At 47.5% G+C, this 17,051-nt stretch overlaps 2 protein-coding genes across 2 annotated transcripts; one reads left to right on the plus strand and one right to left on the minus strand.

Moving 5' to 3' along the window:
• The first annotated feature begins 11,684 nt into the window (after window positions 1-11,684).
• On the plus strand, window positions 11,685-13,286 carry LOC125535733 (uncharacterized). The gene is made up of 6 exons (XM_048698798.2): window positions 11,685-11,998; window positions 12,085-12,126; window positions 12,215-12,268; window positions 12,361-12,414; window positions 12,751-12,804; window positions 12,899-13,286. The coding sequence occupies exons 1-6, from the start codon at window positions 11,942-11,944 to the stop codon at window positions 13,031-13,033; spliced, it is 396 nt and encodes a 131-aa protein (XP_048554755.1). The 5' UTR covers window positions 11,685-11,941; the 3' UTR covers window positions 13,034-13,286.
• A 43-nt stretch (window positions 13,287-13,329) lies between these two features.
• LOC125535732 (Pentatricopeptide repeat (PPR-like) superfamily protein) lies at window positions 13,330-16,719 on the minus strand. The gene is made up of 2 exons (XM_048698797.2): window positions 14,775-16,719; window positions 13,330-13,697 (listed from the first exon to the last, which is right to left on the minus strand). Exon 1 carries the CDS (start codon window positions 16,657-16,659, stop codon window positions 15,043-15,045), a length of 1,617 nt encoding a protein of 538 aa, XP_048554754.1. The 5' UTR covers window positions 16,660-16,719; the 3' UTR covers window positions 13,330-13,697; window positions 14,775-15,042.
• Window positions 16,720-17,051: the final 332 nt, after the last annotated feature.

The raw sequence follows: 17,051 nt of genomic DNA on the forward strand, positions 1-17,051 counted from the left end.
CACGGTTCATTTTGGGGAAGATGATGCGCGCACTCTCACCTTCATGTGTCGCGATGAATTGTTTCACGTTCCCTGGAGGGCTTTCTGCAATGCTATTGGGTACGAGGATACCGGTCTGCAAGGAAGGGGTGGCATTCGCCCTCATGATTTTCCTGAGTCCATGCCTAAGGAGAAGCTTGCCCCTCTGTACATTTGGGGCCGTGGGATTATTGGAGAATCCAAGGATTTGGAGAAGGTCTATGACATCATGCACCGAGTGTTCCGCAATGTGCTCTTGCCCAAGGTGGGCAATCAAGATGAAATTCATGGCTATCTGGTTGATTTGATGGTTGCTATGAATACCATGGTGGGGATAGGGGCAACGTTTGATGTGTCAAATTGGCTGTGGCATGAGATGTACAACATGGTCATCTACCGTAAAGTCCCAATCTACGCTCCGTTTGTCATGTGCTTTCTAAACTCTGTGTGGGCTGTTCGTCATCCTGGAGAGCTCCTCACTTCTCCAGACAACCTCACTGTTCATGAGGTCAAGCTCCTTAAGAAGAAGAAGCATGCCGAGCCTCGCTTCCCTGAACATGCTCCTGAGGATGTCTATGCTACTTCTGACGATGAGGACTTTGAGCTGGAGCCAGGGGCCAAGCCTTCGTGGGTGGCCAAACTTACTGCCAAGGTAAAGAAGACCTTTTGTCTCCAGGCTGACATCCAGAAGAAGATGTATGAGGCACATGTCAATGAGAAGCTCCCACGGCGTCGCCAAATTGCAATGATGAAGCACCTCAACATGCAGGTTCAGAGTGGCTCTGAGAAGAGCATCACCCCAGAGGAGCGTTGGATCTCTACCCATAGCACCTGGACTGATGATGAAGCCCCTCCCCAGCCATCATCCTCGTTTGCAGCAGCTGACAATGCCATGGAAGAATCTGATCATGACGACGATGACGACTCTGATGATGAAGATCCAGATGCGACTGAGGAGTCAAAGGAGGACGCCTGAGCTTTGGGTCGCTAGCTTCGCTCTTTTCCTTTTTGGTGTCTTGATGCCAAAGGGGGAGAGGGTTCTATAGGTGTCGGGGATTTGCTTGGGTTGTTTTCTCTTGTTCTCGTGTTTTTGTGTTTGTTTGTGGACTTGTTTCATTCCGTGCTGTGTGTGAGACTTGCTAGACTTGCTACTCCGTTTATTCGTAGGTCTTTATCATTATTATTGCCTCTAAGTATTATATTGTCTATCCTTTTGAGCTCAGAGTGATGAGTCTATAAAATCTAGGGGGGGTCTAGTCCTGAAAGTGTGCCCATGCTTTCTAACAGCTAGTACTTGTTGGGGCACACATTCAGGGGGAGTTCCGTCTAGATTTCATTGACTTATCTCTTGCAAATCGTGTTGTTGTCATCATCCACCAAAAAGGGGGAGATTGAAAGGGCATTTCCCTACTTTATGTTTTGGATGATGATGACAACCCTTTGTGGTCTAAACGTGTGCTATATGTTTCAGGTTCTCGATGCTTAGGCTTACATCGGATTGCTATTACCTCTCGAAGGAAAAGATCGAAGACGTGTCCTCTACGTTTTTATTTTCTTTGGTCGTAGAGTACCCGTACTATCAAGAGGGAATCCTCATTAGGAAGCTCTGGGGGAATCAGTTCACGTACACTTTTCTCACCCTCTCTTTGCCTTCCTCAGGTGTGTGTGAGATAGAGAGTTTTCCTTGCCTCTTCCCCTCTTTCCTGCTCACTGTTTCTGCCCAGCGGTTGTACCGCTCTCTGGAGCGGTTGTACCACTGGGTCTTGTCGCTCACCAGCTTTTGCTCGAGCGGTTGTACCGCTGCCTCTGGGCGGTGGTACCGCCACCATGCTCTGCAACAGCTAGGGCGGTGGTTCCGTCCATGTACCGCTCAAGTACCGCTCTCGCCTCTGGTTTGATGATGTTCTTGGGCGGTAGTGGCCCGGTTGGTCCGGTCATTCCACGATGACCGGTACCACCGGTGGTCCGAGCGGTTCTTCCGCTCAGAACTTAGCTGCCCAAGAGCTCAAGGCCATGCGGTTGTTCCGGCCAAGCACCGCCCAAGTACCGGTCAAGCTCCTGTTTTGATGCGGTGGTTGTGCGGTAGCCAGGCGGTTAGTTCGGTTATCTTTCTTAGCCGGTACTACCGCCCGCCTGTTCGGTTGTACCGCTTGGTAGGGTTCTGCTGTTACACCGTGAGTCCCGGTTGTACCGGGACGAGGACCGGTTGTACCGCTGCAGTGCAAAAACGCAGTAACGGTTGGAATTGTGGGGAGACTACTTAAGGGGGCTTCTCCCACCTACCACTCCCACCTTTGACCTCTCTCACTCCACCATTGATGCCCTTCAAGCTCTCTTGCCCGATCTCTCTCTCTAGCCACTCAAACTTGTTGATTTTCTAGGGATTGAAGGAGGAGACCTAGATCTACACTTCCACCAAAGGATATTTGGTTCCCCCATACTTTCTTGTGTGGATTTTGTTACTCTTGGGTGTTTGAGCACCCTAGACGGTTGAGGTCACCTCGGAGCCATATTCCATTGTGGTGAAGCTTCGTGGTTTTGTTGGGAGCCTCCAATTAAGTTGTGGAGATAGCCCCAACCTTGTTTGTAAAGGTTCGGTAGCCGCCTTCAAGGGCACCAATAGTGGAATCACGGCATCTCGCATTGTGTGAGGGTGTGAGGAGAATACGGTGGCCCTAGTGGCTTCTTGGGGAGCATTGTGCCTCCACACCGCTCCAACGGAGACGTACTTCCTCTCAAAGGGAAGGAATTTCGGCAACACATCCTCGTCTCCACTGTCTCCACTCTTGGTTATCTCGTGCCTTTATTTAAGCAAGCTTACTTATTTCATATCTCTTGCTTGCTTGTGTACCTGTCCTCGTTGCATCATATAGGTTGCTCACCTAGTTGCATTTCTAGACAACCTATTTTGATGCAAAGTTTAACTTGTTAAAGAAAAGCTAAAAATTGTTAGTTGCCTATTCACCCCCCCTCTAGTCAACCATATTGATCCTTTCACTTACGACCATCGAGCCGTTCTGCCAAAGTCTACACTTTGTTTTCATACATGGATCCTCTCTCGGATTTTATGGCCTCGAGCCATTTATCGGAATCCGGGCCCACCATCGCTTCTCCATAGCTCGCAGGTTCATTGTTGTCTAGCAACATGACTTCCAAGACAGGATTACGTACCACTCTGAAGTAGTACGCATCCTTGTCATCCCACGAGGTTTGTTAGTGACTTGATCTGAAGTTTCATGATCACTATCATAAGCTTCCACTTCAATTGGTGTAGGTGCCACAGGAACAACTTCCTGTGCCCTGCCACACACTAGTTGAAGAGACGGTTCAATAACCTCATCAAGTCTCTAGCATCCTCCCACTCAATTCTTTCGAGAGAAACTTTTCCTCGAGAAAGGACCCGATTCTAGAAACAATCCCTTATTGCTTTCGGATCTGAGACAGGAGGTATACCCAACTGTTTTGGGTGTCCTATGAAGATGCATTTATCCGCTTTGGGTTCAAGCTTATCAGCCTGAAACTTTTTCACATAAGCGTCGCAGCCCCAAGCTTTTAAGAAATGGCAGCTTAGGTTTCTCTAAACCATAGTTCATACGGTGTCATCTCATCGAAATTACGTGGTGCCCTATTTAAAGTGAATGTGGTTGTCTCTAATGCCTAACCCATAAACTATCGTGGTAATTCGATAAGAGACATCATGGTATGCATCATATCCAATAGGGTGCAGTTATGATGTTCGGACACACCATCACACTATGGTGTTCCAGGCTTTATTAGTTGTGAAACAATTTCCACAGTGTCTTAATTCTGTGCCAAACTCGTAATTCAGATATTCATCTCTATGATCATATCGTAGATATTTTATCCTCTTGTCACGATGATCTTTCAACTTCACCCTGAAATTACTTGAACCTTTCAATAATTCAGACTCGTGATTCATCAAGTAAATGTACTCAACATTTACTCAAATCATCTGTGAAGTAAGAACATAACGATATCCACTACACGCCTCAGCACTCATTGGACTGCACACATCAAAATGTATTACTTCCAACAAGTTGCCTTCTAGTTCCATTTTACTGAAAACGAGGCTTTCAGTCATCTTGCCCATGTGGTATGATTTGCATGTCTCAAGTGATTCAAAATCAAGTGAGTCCAAACGGTCCATTTGCATGGAGTTTCTTCATGCATATACACCAATAGACATGGTTCGCATGTCTCAAACTTTTCAAAACGAGTGAGCCCAAAGATCCATCAACATGGAGCTTCTTCATGCGTTTTATACCGATATGACTTACGTGGCAGTGCCACAAGTAGGTGGTACTATCATTACTATCTTATATCTTTTGGCATGAACATGTGTATCACTACGATCGAGATTCAATAAACCATTCATTTTAGGTGCAAGACCATTGAAGGTATTATTCAAATAAATAGAGTAACCATTATTCTCCTTAAATGAATAACCGTATTGTGATAGACATAATCCAATCATGTCTATGCTCAACGCAAACACCAATCTTGATGGTAGAGGGAGCGTACGATATTTGATCAACCTTGGAAATACTTCCAACACATATCGTCATCTCACCTTTTAGCTAGTCTCCGTTTATTCCGTAGCTTTTATTTCGAGTTACTAACACTTAGCAACCGAACTGGTATCTAATACCCTGGTGCCACTAGGAGTACTAGTAACGTACACATTAACATAATGTATATCCAATATACTTCTATCGACAGCCTTCTCATCTACCAAGTATCTAGGGTAATTCTGCTCTAGTGGTTGTTCCCCTTATTACAGACGCACTCAGTCTCGGGTTTGGGTTCAACCTTGGGTTTCTCCACTAGAGCAGCAGGTGATTTGCCGTTTCATGAAGTCTCCCTTCTTGCCCTTGCCCTTCTTGAAACTAGTGGTTTTCACTAACCATCAACAATTGATGCTCCTTCTTGATTTCTACTTTCGCGGTGTCAAACATCGCGAATATTTCAAGGATCATCATATCTATCCCTGATATGTTATAGTTCATCACGAAGCTCTAGCAGCTTGGTGGCAATGACTTTGGAAAAAACATCACTATCTCATCTGGAAGATTAACTCCCACTCGATTCAAGTGATTGTGGTACTCAGACAATCTGAGCACAAGCTCAAGATTGAGCTTTTCTCCCTTATTATGCAGGCTAAGAAAATCGTCGGAGGTCTTATACCTCTTAACGTGGGCACGAGCCTGAAATCCCAATTTCAGTCCTTGGAACATCTCATATGTTCTCCGATGTTTCAAAAACGTCTTTGGTGCCTCAATTCTAAACCGTTTAACTAAACTATCATGTAGTTATCAAAATGTGTATGTCAGATGTTCGCAACATCCACAGACGACGTACGAGGTTCAGCACACTGAGCGGTGCATTAAGGACACAAGCCTTCTATGAAGCAATGAGGACAATCCTCAGTTTACGGACCTAGTCCGCATAATTGCTACTATCAACTTTCAACTAAATTTTCTCCAGGAACATATCTAAACAGTAGAACTGAAGCGCGAGCCACGACATAATTTGCGAAGACCTTTTGACTATGTTCAGGATAATTAAGTTCATCTTATGAACTCCCACTCAGATAGACATCCCTCTAGTCATCTAAGTGATTACATGATCCGAGTCAACTAGGCTGTGTCCGATCATCACGTGAGACGGACTAGTCAACATCGGTGAACATCTTCATGTTGATCGTATCTTCTATACGACTCATGTTCGACCTTTCGGTCTTCTGTGTTCCGAGGCCATGTCTGTACATGCAAGGCTCGTCAAGTCAACCTAAGTGTTTGCATGTGTAAATCTGTCTTACACCCGTTGTATGTGAACGTTGGAATCTATCACACCTGATCATCACGTGGTGCTTCGAAATAACGAACTGTCGCAACGATGCACAGTTAGGGGGAACACTTTCTTGAAATTATTATGAGGGATCATCTTATTTACCACCATCGTTCTAAGTAAACAAGATGCAAAAACATGATAAACATCACATGCAATCAAATAATAGTGACATGATATGGCCAATATCATATAGCTCCTTTGATCTCCATCTTGGGGCTCCATGATCATCTTGTCACCGGCATGACACCATGATCTCCATCATCATGATCTCCATCATCGTGTCTCCATGAAGTTGCTCGCCAACTATTACTTCTACTACTATGGCTAACACGTTTAGCAATAAAGTAAAGTAATTTACATGGCGTTTCTCAATGACACGCAGGTCATACAATAAATAAAGACAACTCCTATGGCTCATGCCGGTTGTCATACTCATCGACATGCAAGTCGTGATTCCTATTACAAGAACATGATCAATCTCATACATCACATATATCATTCATCACATCCTTTGGCAATATCACATCACATGGCATACCCTGCAAAAATAAGTTAGACGTCCTCTAATTGTTGTTTGCATGTTTTACGTGGCTGCTATGGGTTTCTAGCAAGAACGTTTCTTACCTACGCAAAACCACAACGTGATATGCCAATTGCTATTTACCCTTCATAAGGACCCTTTTCATCGAATCCATTCCGACTAAAGTGGGAGAGACTGGCACCCGCTAGCCACCTTATGCAACTAGTGCATGTCAGTCGGTGGAACCAGTCTCACGTAAGAGTACGTGTAAGGTCGGTCCGGGCCGCTTCATCCCACAATACCATCGAAACAAGATTGGACTAGTAACGGTAAGTATATTGAACAAAATCAACGCCCACAACTACTTTGTGTTCTACTCGTGCATAGAATCTACGCAATAGACCTAGCTCTGATACCACTATTGGGGAACGTAGTAGAAATTAAAAAAATTTCTACGTGTCACCAAGATCTATCTATGGAGAAATCAGCAACGAGGGGAAAGAGAGTGCATCTACATACCCTTGTAGATCGCTAAGCGGAAGCGTTCAAGAGAATGGGGTTGAAGGAGTCGTACTTGTCGTGATCCAAATCACCGGAGATCCTAGTGCCGAACGGACGGCACCTCCGCGTTCAACACACGTACAACCCGGTGACGTCTCCCATGCCTTGATCCAGCAAGGAGAGAGGGAGAGGTTGAGGAAGACTCCATCCAGCAGCAGCACAACAGCGTGGTGGTGGTGGAGGAGCGTGGTACTCCAGCAGGGCTTCGCCAAGCATAGCAAGAGACGAGGAGGGAGAGGGGTAGGGCTGCGCCAAGAAGGAGAGAAACTCGTGTGTCTTGGGCAGCCCAAACCTCAAGTATATATAGGGGAAGGGGAGGGGCTGCGCCCCCACCCAGGGTTCCCTCCCTAGGGGTGGCGGCAGCCCCCAGATCCCATCTAGGTGGCGGCCAGGTGGAGGGGGAGAGGGAGGCGCACCCCCTCCTCCCCTTAGGCGCCTTGGGCCCTTGTGGGGGGCGCACCAGCCCACCTGGGGCTGGTCCCCTCCCACACTTGGCCCATGCAGTCCTCCGGGGCTTGTGGCCCCACTTGGTGGACCCCCGGGACCCTCCCGGTGGTCCCGGTACATTACCGATAAAACCCGAAACTTTTCCGGTGACCAAAACAAGACTTCCCATATATAAATCTTTACCTCCGGACCATTCCGGAACTCCTCGTGACGTCCGGGGTCTCATCCGGGACTCCGAACAACATTCAGTAACCACGTATATCTATTCCTTATAACCCTAGCGTCATCGAACCTTAAGTGTGTAGACCCTACGGGTTCGGGAACCATGCAGACATGACCGAGACGTTCTCCGGTCAATAACCAACAGCAGGATCTGGATACCCATGTTGGTTCCCACATGTTCCACGATGATCTCATCGGATGAACCACGATGTCGAGGATTCGATCAATCCCGTATACAATTCCCTTTGTCTAGTAGTATGATACTTGCCCGAGATTCGATCGTCGGTATCCCGATACCTTGTTCAATCTCGTTACCGGCAAGTCTCTTTACTTGTTCCGTAACACATCATCCCGTGATCAACTCCTTGGTCACATTGTGCACATTATGATGATGTCCTACCGAGTGGGCCCAGAGATACCTCTCCGTCACACGGGGTGACAAATCCCAGTCTCGATTCGTGCCAACCCAACAGACACTTTCGGAGATACCTGTAGTGTACCTTTATAGCCACCCAGTTACTTGTGACGTTTGGCACACCCAAAGTATTCCTACGGTATCCGGGAGTTGCACAATCTCATGGTCTAAGGAAATGATACTTGACATTAGAAAAGCTTTAGCATACGAACTACACGATCTTTGTGCAAGGCTTAGGATTGGGTCTTGTCCATCACATCATTCTCCCAATGATGTGGTCCCGTTATCAACGACATCCAATGTCCATGGTCAGGAAACCGTAACCATCTATTGATCAACGAGCTAGTCAACTAGAGGCTTACTAGGTACATGGTGTTGTCTATGTATCCACACATGTATCTGTGTTTCCTATAAATACAATTCTAGCATGGATAATAAATGATTATCATGAACAAGGAAATATAATAATAACCAATTTATTATTGCCTCTAGGGCATATTTCCAACACATACGTCCATGGGACCTTTTTCCCTTTAATCACCGTTTGATAACCGGAGTGGGGAAGAACGGTGGTGGTGTATGTGATACGTGGTTACCGCGTGTATGCACATATCTACATCTGGCTCCGCCCACAAAGAGAAACATATAAAGTGGCTTAGGAATCTGACGTAGCATTATGCTTAGGCATCTGTTGCATACACACATACTAGTGGAGAATCCGGACTCCCTGAGAACGCTTTAGTCCTATTGATTTCAACAAACTTCACTTTCATCCAGTGTTACTTTATTTTACTTTTGGAAGTTTATTTCTTAGCTCACCTCAATCACCCAATATTTTTATTCCATCCACTTTTCTTTGGATTGCATTTAACTTCCAGGCACTGCTATTTAAGCCATACAAGAGACAAAGACTGGTTTTTGTGCTCCCTGTGGGATCAATAATCTTACTTCGAAAAATGTACAACTAAACCTTGTGCTTTGCAAGACATCAAAGGCAGTCATGCATATCTTCCCAATAATCAATGGTCGAGACCCACAAGGGAGCTCTACAGCAATCCTATAGACCTCTGAAGTGAAGGGAAACTAATTGCCTTGACCTCTTACAGGTAAAAGGATAAAGAGTGATCACTGCTATCAAGCATTTTTAGTTTATTTTGGTTTGGTGAGGAGGCCTCTAGTGCCCTACGAAACGGCTCTGGCTAGCAGATTGGGTCTATAGTGCGTCACCATCTTGGAGGACAAGATGGAGGACTCCTCTCTGTATTAGGATATGAATTGTATGTATATACTCCCTCCGTTCCAAATTACTCGTCGCAGAAATGGATGTGTCTAGAACTAAAATACATCTAGATACATCCATACATGCGACAAGTAATTCAGAACGGAGGGAGTAGCATGTACAAACCGACCCTAGTTAGCTACCATATGTAGAATTGGACAACTCCACGAATGACTCGGGACCTGTACCACGCCCACCTATATAAGGTCTGACACGGATCCCCCCCCCCTACGCACCTTAATCTAGCAAGGCATCCGATGTATAAGCCCCTACACGATCTCGGGATCAACCCCCTTATAAAAACAAACCCTAATTATCATACACGACTAGATCATCGAAAAACCAAGCAGGAAGTAGGGTGCTACCTCGATCCGAGTGCCTGGATCTGGGTAAGTTTTTTCCCATGTCCACCATCTGAATCTCTCATGCGCTCGTTATCCTGGGTATTGTCGGGAAATTACCACGACAGAGAACTCCTCGTGTCTCATGATGATGCTGGAGGTGGTCCCAATGGTATGTGCGGAAAAATTTCTACGTGGTGGCTAAACTAGGCGAAAGGAGCCCCTCTATGGTGCCCTTTATATAGCTTTATTTATTATCCTTTGATGCAGTTAAGTGGAAGGTCTCTTCCATAGATGGTGGCGCTTCTCCTTGGGCTGATGTGCTATCCTTGGACCTCAGGAGGACAGATGTGTTGTCCATGGGTCTTGGAGGGGGCATTGAAATTACGATGAGGAACAGGCAGTACAAAATCACCGACAAAAAGAAAACCACAATCATACCATGTTTTCTAGAGAAAAGGCATGAAGCCATCAACCGGCTAGGATATGGAGGAGTTGATTACAAAGGCCAAAACTTGACCAAAAACTGAAATATTAAAGGCATATCACACTTGAAACCAGGAACTACAAAGTAGCAAAGCTGGAAACGCCATCGCCTACACTAAGAAACCAAAGTCAAGCTGCCGGAGCGCCCATCGCAGCTAGAGTACCAGAGCATAGGCCAACCAGAGGCACCGACGAAAGTGGACAAGAGAGGCTGGACTGCATGGAAAGAAACCCGGCACTGTTGTCAATCCAAAGGGGCCAATGTTGGAGAGGAGAACGCAGTCTCCCCTACGTCCATGTCGTGCCACTACATGAGGATGCCATACACCGGCCAACAACCCACGATGGTACCGGAGAAGAGCCGCTGAAGGATTGCAGGCCAGCCAATTCTCCTCCCACATCACCGATTCACCGGCGGCCCAGAGAGCAGTGTACCACCGCCGCCGCCATCCACCAAACAACACAACCGTGACCTCCGCCCATCTGTAGGACGACGCCTCCAAGGAGGAACACACCATTGGAACGCCGCTGTCGTCCGGTCCAAAAGGCCGATGCTTTCACCTGGGAGCGGGGGGGGGGGGAGGAAGCGAGGTGACGAGATTGGAAGCTCGGCGCGCCCTCGAGAGGGGACCGACACAGGGGCGCCGATGGCGTCGAGGTCGATGCGAAGTAGTGAAGGGTTTCCCTCATTCCAGAGCTCCCCCCACTCCACGCCCAACAGCTAGATCTGGCCGGGCAGGCTGTAGCAAGGGGAGGAGGCCAGGATCCAGATCCGGCAGAGCCACCGGTGATCCCGCAGCCATAGAGGACCTCCGTCGCCCTACTGCCGCCCACACGGACGGAAGGGACGACCAACTCCCACGACACCATCCACCAGTGAGATCCGCGCCGCCATCTCCACCCGAGGCCGCCGCCCCGGCTTCCTGAGCCCCCTGCGACGGGGCAGGGCAGCAGAGCCTCGCCACCACCTTCATCGAAGGCCACACAGCCGGGCCGGCGGAGTCCTCAGGCGGAGCCGGGAGGGGGAGAGGGGGGAGGAGGGTTCGAGGCGCTAGGGTTCGGTCGCCCTCGAGTCGACATAGGTAGTAAAGTAGTGATTTTGGGCCCAATTCATATATTTTTTTTAATTGAAATTCTTATCCTAGCTCGGCCTACTCGCAAGATGTTAGCCTTCAACCTGATTACATAAAGCATAGTACTTCTGATCGATTTGAATATTCCATTCCCTATTTCCTTGAGCGCTTTCACCATTAACCCACCCTACGAGGGGCGACGCGAGAGCCGGGGGGTTTTGGGTCCGAACAGGTGCTTTCTCATACCATTTTCGATCTCGAGTGACCATTATGTCCAATTTCACTGGTTAAAGTTAAAGGGGGTGACAAACTGGGAGATGGAAATGTGTACTTAATTCTTCTTCTTTTGATTGTACATACTTATATCTTTACGCTTGCTTCTCGTTCTCTGCAAGCCCAGATGCTACAAACAAACCCACCGAACGCGGTCATTTGCATTGATTCTCAGCAGAGCGCCGGTGGATCACATGCTGCATATTCTCGATCTCGATCTGAAAAGCGCTGGAGATCTCCTTCCTCTTGTCACGTACGTACGTGACATGCCTTCGAAGGCGGGAGACAAGTGTCTGCAACCAAACCCAACAACTTTGCTTACGTTTGAAACTAAATGCACCTTCAGACAAGCGTACACCAGGTACTACAAAGCCTGCAGCGTCGCGCTCGATCCAGCTCCCTCCCCACCGGCGACCGATCAAGCCCCAAGCCCAGATGGCGGAGACCGCCGCCGCGACTCCGCCTCCTGCTCCACCGCCGGCGACCCGCCCGGTACGAACACGATCCATTGCCAGCCTCTTGAGCAACAGTAGCCCAGCTTCCTTCCACGACGACTCTGACCCATTCTTGATCTGCAGAAGCTGTCGGGTGGACTGGAGCCGCTGGACGCGCGCATCAAGGTCAGGCCACTTCCACGGCGCATCATCCGCTTAGCCCTGCTTGCTCGGGTTTTAATGGCGATCGGCTGATTTTTGCGGTGGTTTGCAGGAGCTGACCTCGTCGCAGGGGGAGCTGCTGGCCAGGATCCAGAAGCTCAAACAGGTATCGTATACGGGCCGTTGGATCGCCCTTGTAACATGCATCCAAGGGCTCCTGTGAGCAGTTTGACTTTGACCTTGGACCCTGTGTTCCAGGACGTGCAGAAATGGCGCTCCGACGTTGAGGCGCAGGTCAAGACCTGCCACAACGTGAGTACCACTACTCCGTTACTACTTTTTAGTTCGCATATCAGGTTTGCTTGAAGTTAAACTTTTTAAATTTTGGCTAAATTTATGGAAAAACATATCTACATTTACAATACCAAATCAATATAATTAGATTTTATTGTGAAATATTGTACTTAGTTGGTATTGTAGATGTTCATACTTCTGAAACATATATTTGATTAAATTTTACAAAGATTGACTTAAGATAAACCTAATATGTGAAGTAAAAAGACACGGGCGGAGTAATACAGTTTCCACGGCTCTCTGTTTTCCCAGGCTGGGATGAATTACTTATGCTGACGGTTAAGTTACCTGTAGGAGCTTGTGGAGGTGAAGGAGGGCCTCGCTTCTGAAGTGCAGCACCTGAAATCCGTGTGTCCTCTTTCTGTCAAACTTTTTACTACTTTCTGGCTCTGTGTATCCTGTAAACATTTCAAGCTCACATTGTGTCATTTGTTGCTTCAAGGACATCAAGGAAATCAGGGCTGCTCTCCAGGAAGAGAAGGCAAGCTCAAAAACGGAGCAAGCCAGGAAGACACAAGACCAGGTACTCAAAACCGGTGATGAACAGACGGAGCAACAAACAGCGGTGCAAGCATGAAATTTGCGGCCCCTGATTCAAACAGAACTTGTGCTGGTGGATGTTCAACTTACTCCTGTGGACCACCCAGAAAAGTAGGTAAATACATAGTGGTACTACATTAGATCAGGAGGGGTAGATATGTATATGAACTTGCTTGCACATCGCGCTTGCTTGCCACATGCCAGTATACCAGCATCAGCAAACTGAAGTGTGTATGTTTCAAAACCCTGCAAGAGTGAAACATTATAAAATGGACAAGAATTGCTTATTTTGTAACAGTTCTATATACCATGTATTTTGAAAAGGTACTTGAATTAGAGAAATGGTTCCATAAATACTCTGAATCAAGTCCTTTTGTAGCCGATTTTACACACCCATTTTATTTCAGAGAAACTGAACTTATGGTATTACTAACATAAGAAGCTCACGGCGCTGCAATCCGCAGTGAGCACTAGGTAATACTGCAGTAGCATAATAAGTTAACCATGGAACTTCCAGAGAGAAGAACTTTTCGAATAGGTTAGTGTATAGTGTATAGACCAGATCTCCGCTCCTCGCCTCGTTTCTGCCATTTCTCAGTTGCACAATCCAGAATGGTGGTAGAACTTTAAATTGATTGCGGTTTGGCAAGAACAGAGAACGCAAATCTTTCAATACTGACTGTACTGTAGCCAAACCAGACCTGCAAGCATGAAGCTGTAAAATCAGAATCACAGGGTTCAAACCATGTGTATCATAGACGTGCCACTATAAGCAAACAGAAATTAATCATCGATTGCATGATTTAAGCCAACTGATAGTTTACGCTTTGGCTAATACTAGTTCAATGTGCATGACCAATGTCATGATGGCAGCAGCCTATTGGTGGTTACAGCTTCCCATGCCAACCTAATTGCCACCACATGCTGTGGTTACAAGAAAGCGGTGGATCAAAAGTTCAAAAAAAAAAAATCCCATGACATAAATTCATAGTTTGGTACATCTAGTTATCTACAATCAGGCCACTAAGCATATCAAGTTCACTACGGAAAGGAAACAGCTTTGCAAGACCAGCAGACCACAAATCTTTGACCAACACTTCTGAAGATTCTACCATTCATGATTACCAAATCAACTAAGATAGTTATTACAGTTTAAAGAGGTTCTAACTTCGAATACCTGTCAAGAACTAACAGTAAGACCATAATAGTCATTACTGACATCCAAAGGCTCGGCTTGGCTAACCTCAAGTGAAAACATGAACTTCCGGAGTATGTCAATATAACTATATTAAAAAATACATGTATGCCAGAGGAAGAAACCAAAGCCAACATGTCCTAAATTTGACAGTCAAAGCAAGTCAACGCATTAGAAGACAAGCATAAGGATGACAATTATCAAGACTGCCAAACTGAAGACTGGGCGGGCATTTATACGGTGTTGTTAGTATAATACTTGCTCACTTCAGCACATCATGTCTGGACCCTCAGTTTGAAGGTTTATCAACTAATTCAGTTTCAAAAATGAACTTGCTATAACTTTTAACCTATTCAGCAAATAATCTGATCCAGGTGCCAAATATCCAAATTCAATGCACCAGAAGTAAGACAAAAACAATTAACATCGACATGCTCCAAAATAGGCAAGCCCCTCATCTCATAACAATTAATCATTCAGTACATCCAAAGGCCTGAAGCCCTGAACAAAATAATACGACAGTAGGTTTCTATCCATTCAGATGTTCCAGTCAACACGGTAAAACCAAGCCTTTGGCCCTCACCTTACAAGATGTCCTCCTCCACGCTCCTCCATGTGGAGGTACTCGGCGGCATCGAACTGGTACAGCACCAAATCAATGTTGTGCCAGTCTTTCTGCGGTCCTGCCTCGAACTGGTAGCGACTCCGGATCCCTGTAGCACATCAGCCCTGGGCATGGCAATGGCGCTACCAGCCTTAGTGTTCATGGTGATTCATGTGAGAGAGGATTCGGTCAATTCCCTTACGGTATCATCTGTTAAGAACAATAAGCCTGACAAACCTTACATTCCTCATGGGATTTCATGTTTTCTTTTATCTGTATGGAGGCTTCCAACAAGCATAGAATATAGAGTATCATCTGGAGTCAATCCAGCTGCCAACATATTGTCATACAACTGAAAGGCCTCCTCTGATCTGCCTTCCTTTGCTAGACCTGATATCAGAGCTGTGTATGCCACAACGTTAGGTTTGGCACCCCTCAGCTTCATCTCTTCAAACAACCGCAGTGCCACATCCACCTTCCCATTGACACAGTGCCCATGAACTATTGCTGCGTAAGTGTATACATCTGGAACAAGCCCTTTCTTCTCCATCTCCTTTTTGAACCGCTCGGCTTCACGTATGCTCCCATTCTTGATGTACCCGTCAATCATGACATTGTAGGTTACGACACTCGGTCTTGACCCCTTACCTTCCATATCTCGGAACAGCCTTCTTGCCTCTACCATGTCACCCTCCTTGGAATGGATGCTGATCAACGTGGTGTAGCTGACATAGTTTGACTCAACTCCATTCTCGGTCATGATATGCAGTAGCTTCTTGGCCTCTTCCATTCTATTCACCCTGCAGAGCCCACACGCAAGCGTGTTGTATGTATAGACATCCAACTGGATGTCCATCCTCTCCATGACTGCCTTAATTTCCAGGGCCTTGTCCACCATGCCATGGCGACAATACCCATCAATCATCGTATTGAAAACGATTTGGTTATGTCTTACTCCTCTCACCTGCATATCCTTCAGCAACATCTCAGCAGCCTCCATCTGCCCAATCTTGCAGAACCCATTGATCAATGCTCCATAAGTACGCTCATTCGGCTCGATGCCATTGCCAACGCATTCGTCGAACACCTCAGACGCCCTCCGCACATTCCCAGCCCGACAATACGCATTGATGACCGCACTGTAGAAGTAGACATCGCCTGCGACATTCTTCCTCTTCATCTCATCAAACACGGACTCAACCTTGCTGATATCGCCAGCCATCGACAAACCATCGACAAGGATCGTATACGTCCCGACAGTCGGCTCCACGCCTCCACTCTCCATCTCCTTCAGCACCTCCGCGACCCGTCCATCATTCTTCTGGCGCGTGTAGGTGTCGAGCAGCGAGTTATAGCAGCACGCGTTGAGCTTCACGCCGTGGCTTGGCATTTCGTCGAGCAGGCGGCGGGCGTCGTCCATGCGGCCGGCCTTGCAGAAACCGTCGACGACGACCGAGGCCGAGAGGGGCGTGATGGAGCCCGGGCAGGAAGCGAGCGCCTTCCTGAGGAGCTCGGCGGCGGGGAGCAGATGGCCGGTCCGGCGGAGCGAGAGCAGCGACGAGGTGAGCGAGCGCGGGTCGAGGCTGCCGAGGCGGGAGACGGTGAGGTCGAGCGCCTCGGCCGCGCGCTCGGGGACACCCGCGTCTGCGTACGCGCGGAAGAGCATGTCGTGGAAGGCCGCGACGGCGTGCCGCGGCGCGGCGCGCGGGAGGGAGCCGGCCGCGAGGTCGGCGAAGGGGACCGCGAGGAGGGTGGGGGTGAGGAGGGACGGGAGCATCGACTTCGCCGCCCCGAAGCGGCGCGCGGCGAGGAGCGACGCGAAGGCGGCGAGCGGCGCCGGCCGCGCCTCCGGGACGGACGCCATCGTCCGTCGGCAGCAGAGGACGGAGGTGGGGGAATGGGACTAGTCGGACTGGGCCGTGCTTTCTGTTTGAGCCTAGGCTTATCCTCCGCCATCTAGCGCTTTGGTGGGCTGGATCATACAGAAATCAAATGTCACTTCCATTAGCGCTTTGGTGGGCTAGAAAGAGATGAGTGGGTTATCCAGTGTGTTTTTTCATATAAAGTTGTATTTTGAAAATGATTTATCTTGAACCATGCGTTTAAATCACAAATTATTTTCACCGTTGCATTTCCCACATCAAGATTTTTTAAATTAGATCACATATTGATTTCGATGAACTTTTCTCGGCGAAATCTATGTTGCAAAACTATACTTCACATGGTTCTTCGGAAATGTACTATATTATGTTTCAC

This window comes from Triticum urartu, chromosome 2A (assembly GCF_056163025.1).
Source record: "Triticum urartu cultivar PI428250 chromosome 2A, HENAU_Tu73, whole genome shotgun sequence".
Lineage (NCBI taxonomy): Eukaryota > Viridiplantae > Streptophyta > Magnoliopsida > Poales > Poaceae > Triticum > Triticum urartu.

Excerpts from the sequence above, each read along its gene's own strand:
- LOC125535733 (XM_048698798.2), top strand. The coding sequence starts at position 11,942 with ATGGCGGAGACCGCCGCCGCGACTCCGCCTCCTGCTCCACCGCCGGCG. Across the intron at positions 12,127-12,214 it reads CGCTGGACGCGCGCATCAAG|GAGCTGACCTCGTCGCAGGG; the intron begins GTCAGGCCACTT and ends GGTGGTTTGCAG. Across the intron at positions 12,805-12,898 it reads AAGTGCAGCACCTGAAATCC|GACATCAAGGAAATCAGGGC; the intron begins GTGTGTCCTCTT and ends TGTTGCTTCAAG.
- LOC125535732 (XM_048698797.2), bottom strand. The coding sequence starts at position 16,659 with ATGGCGTCCGTCCCGGAGGCGCGGCCGGCGCCGCTCGCCGCCTTCGCG.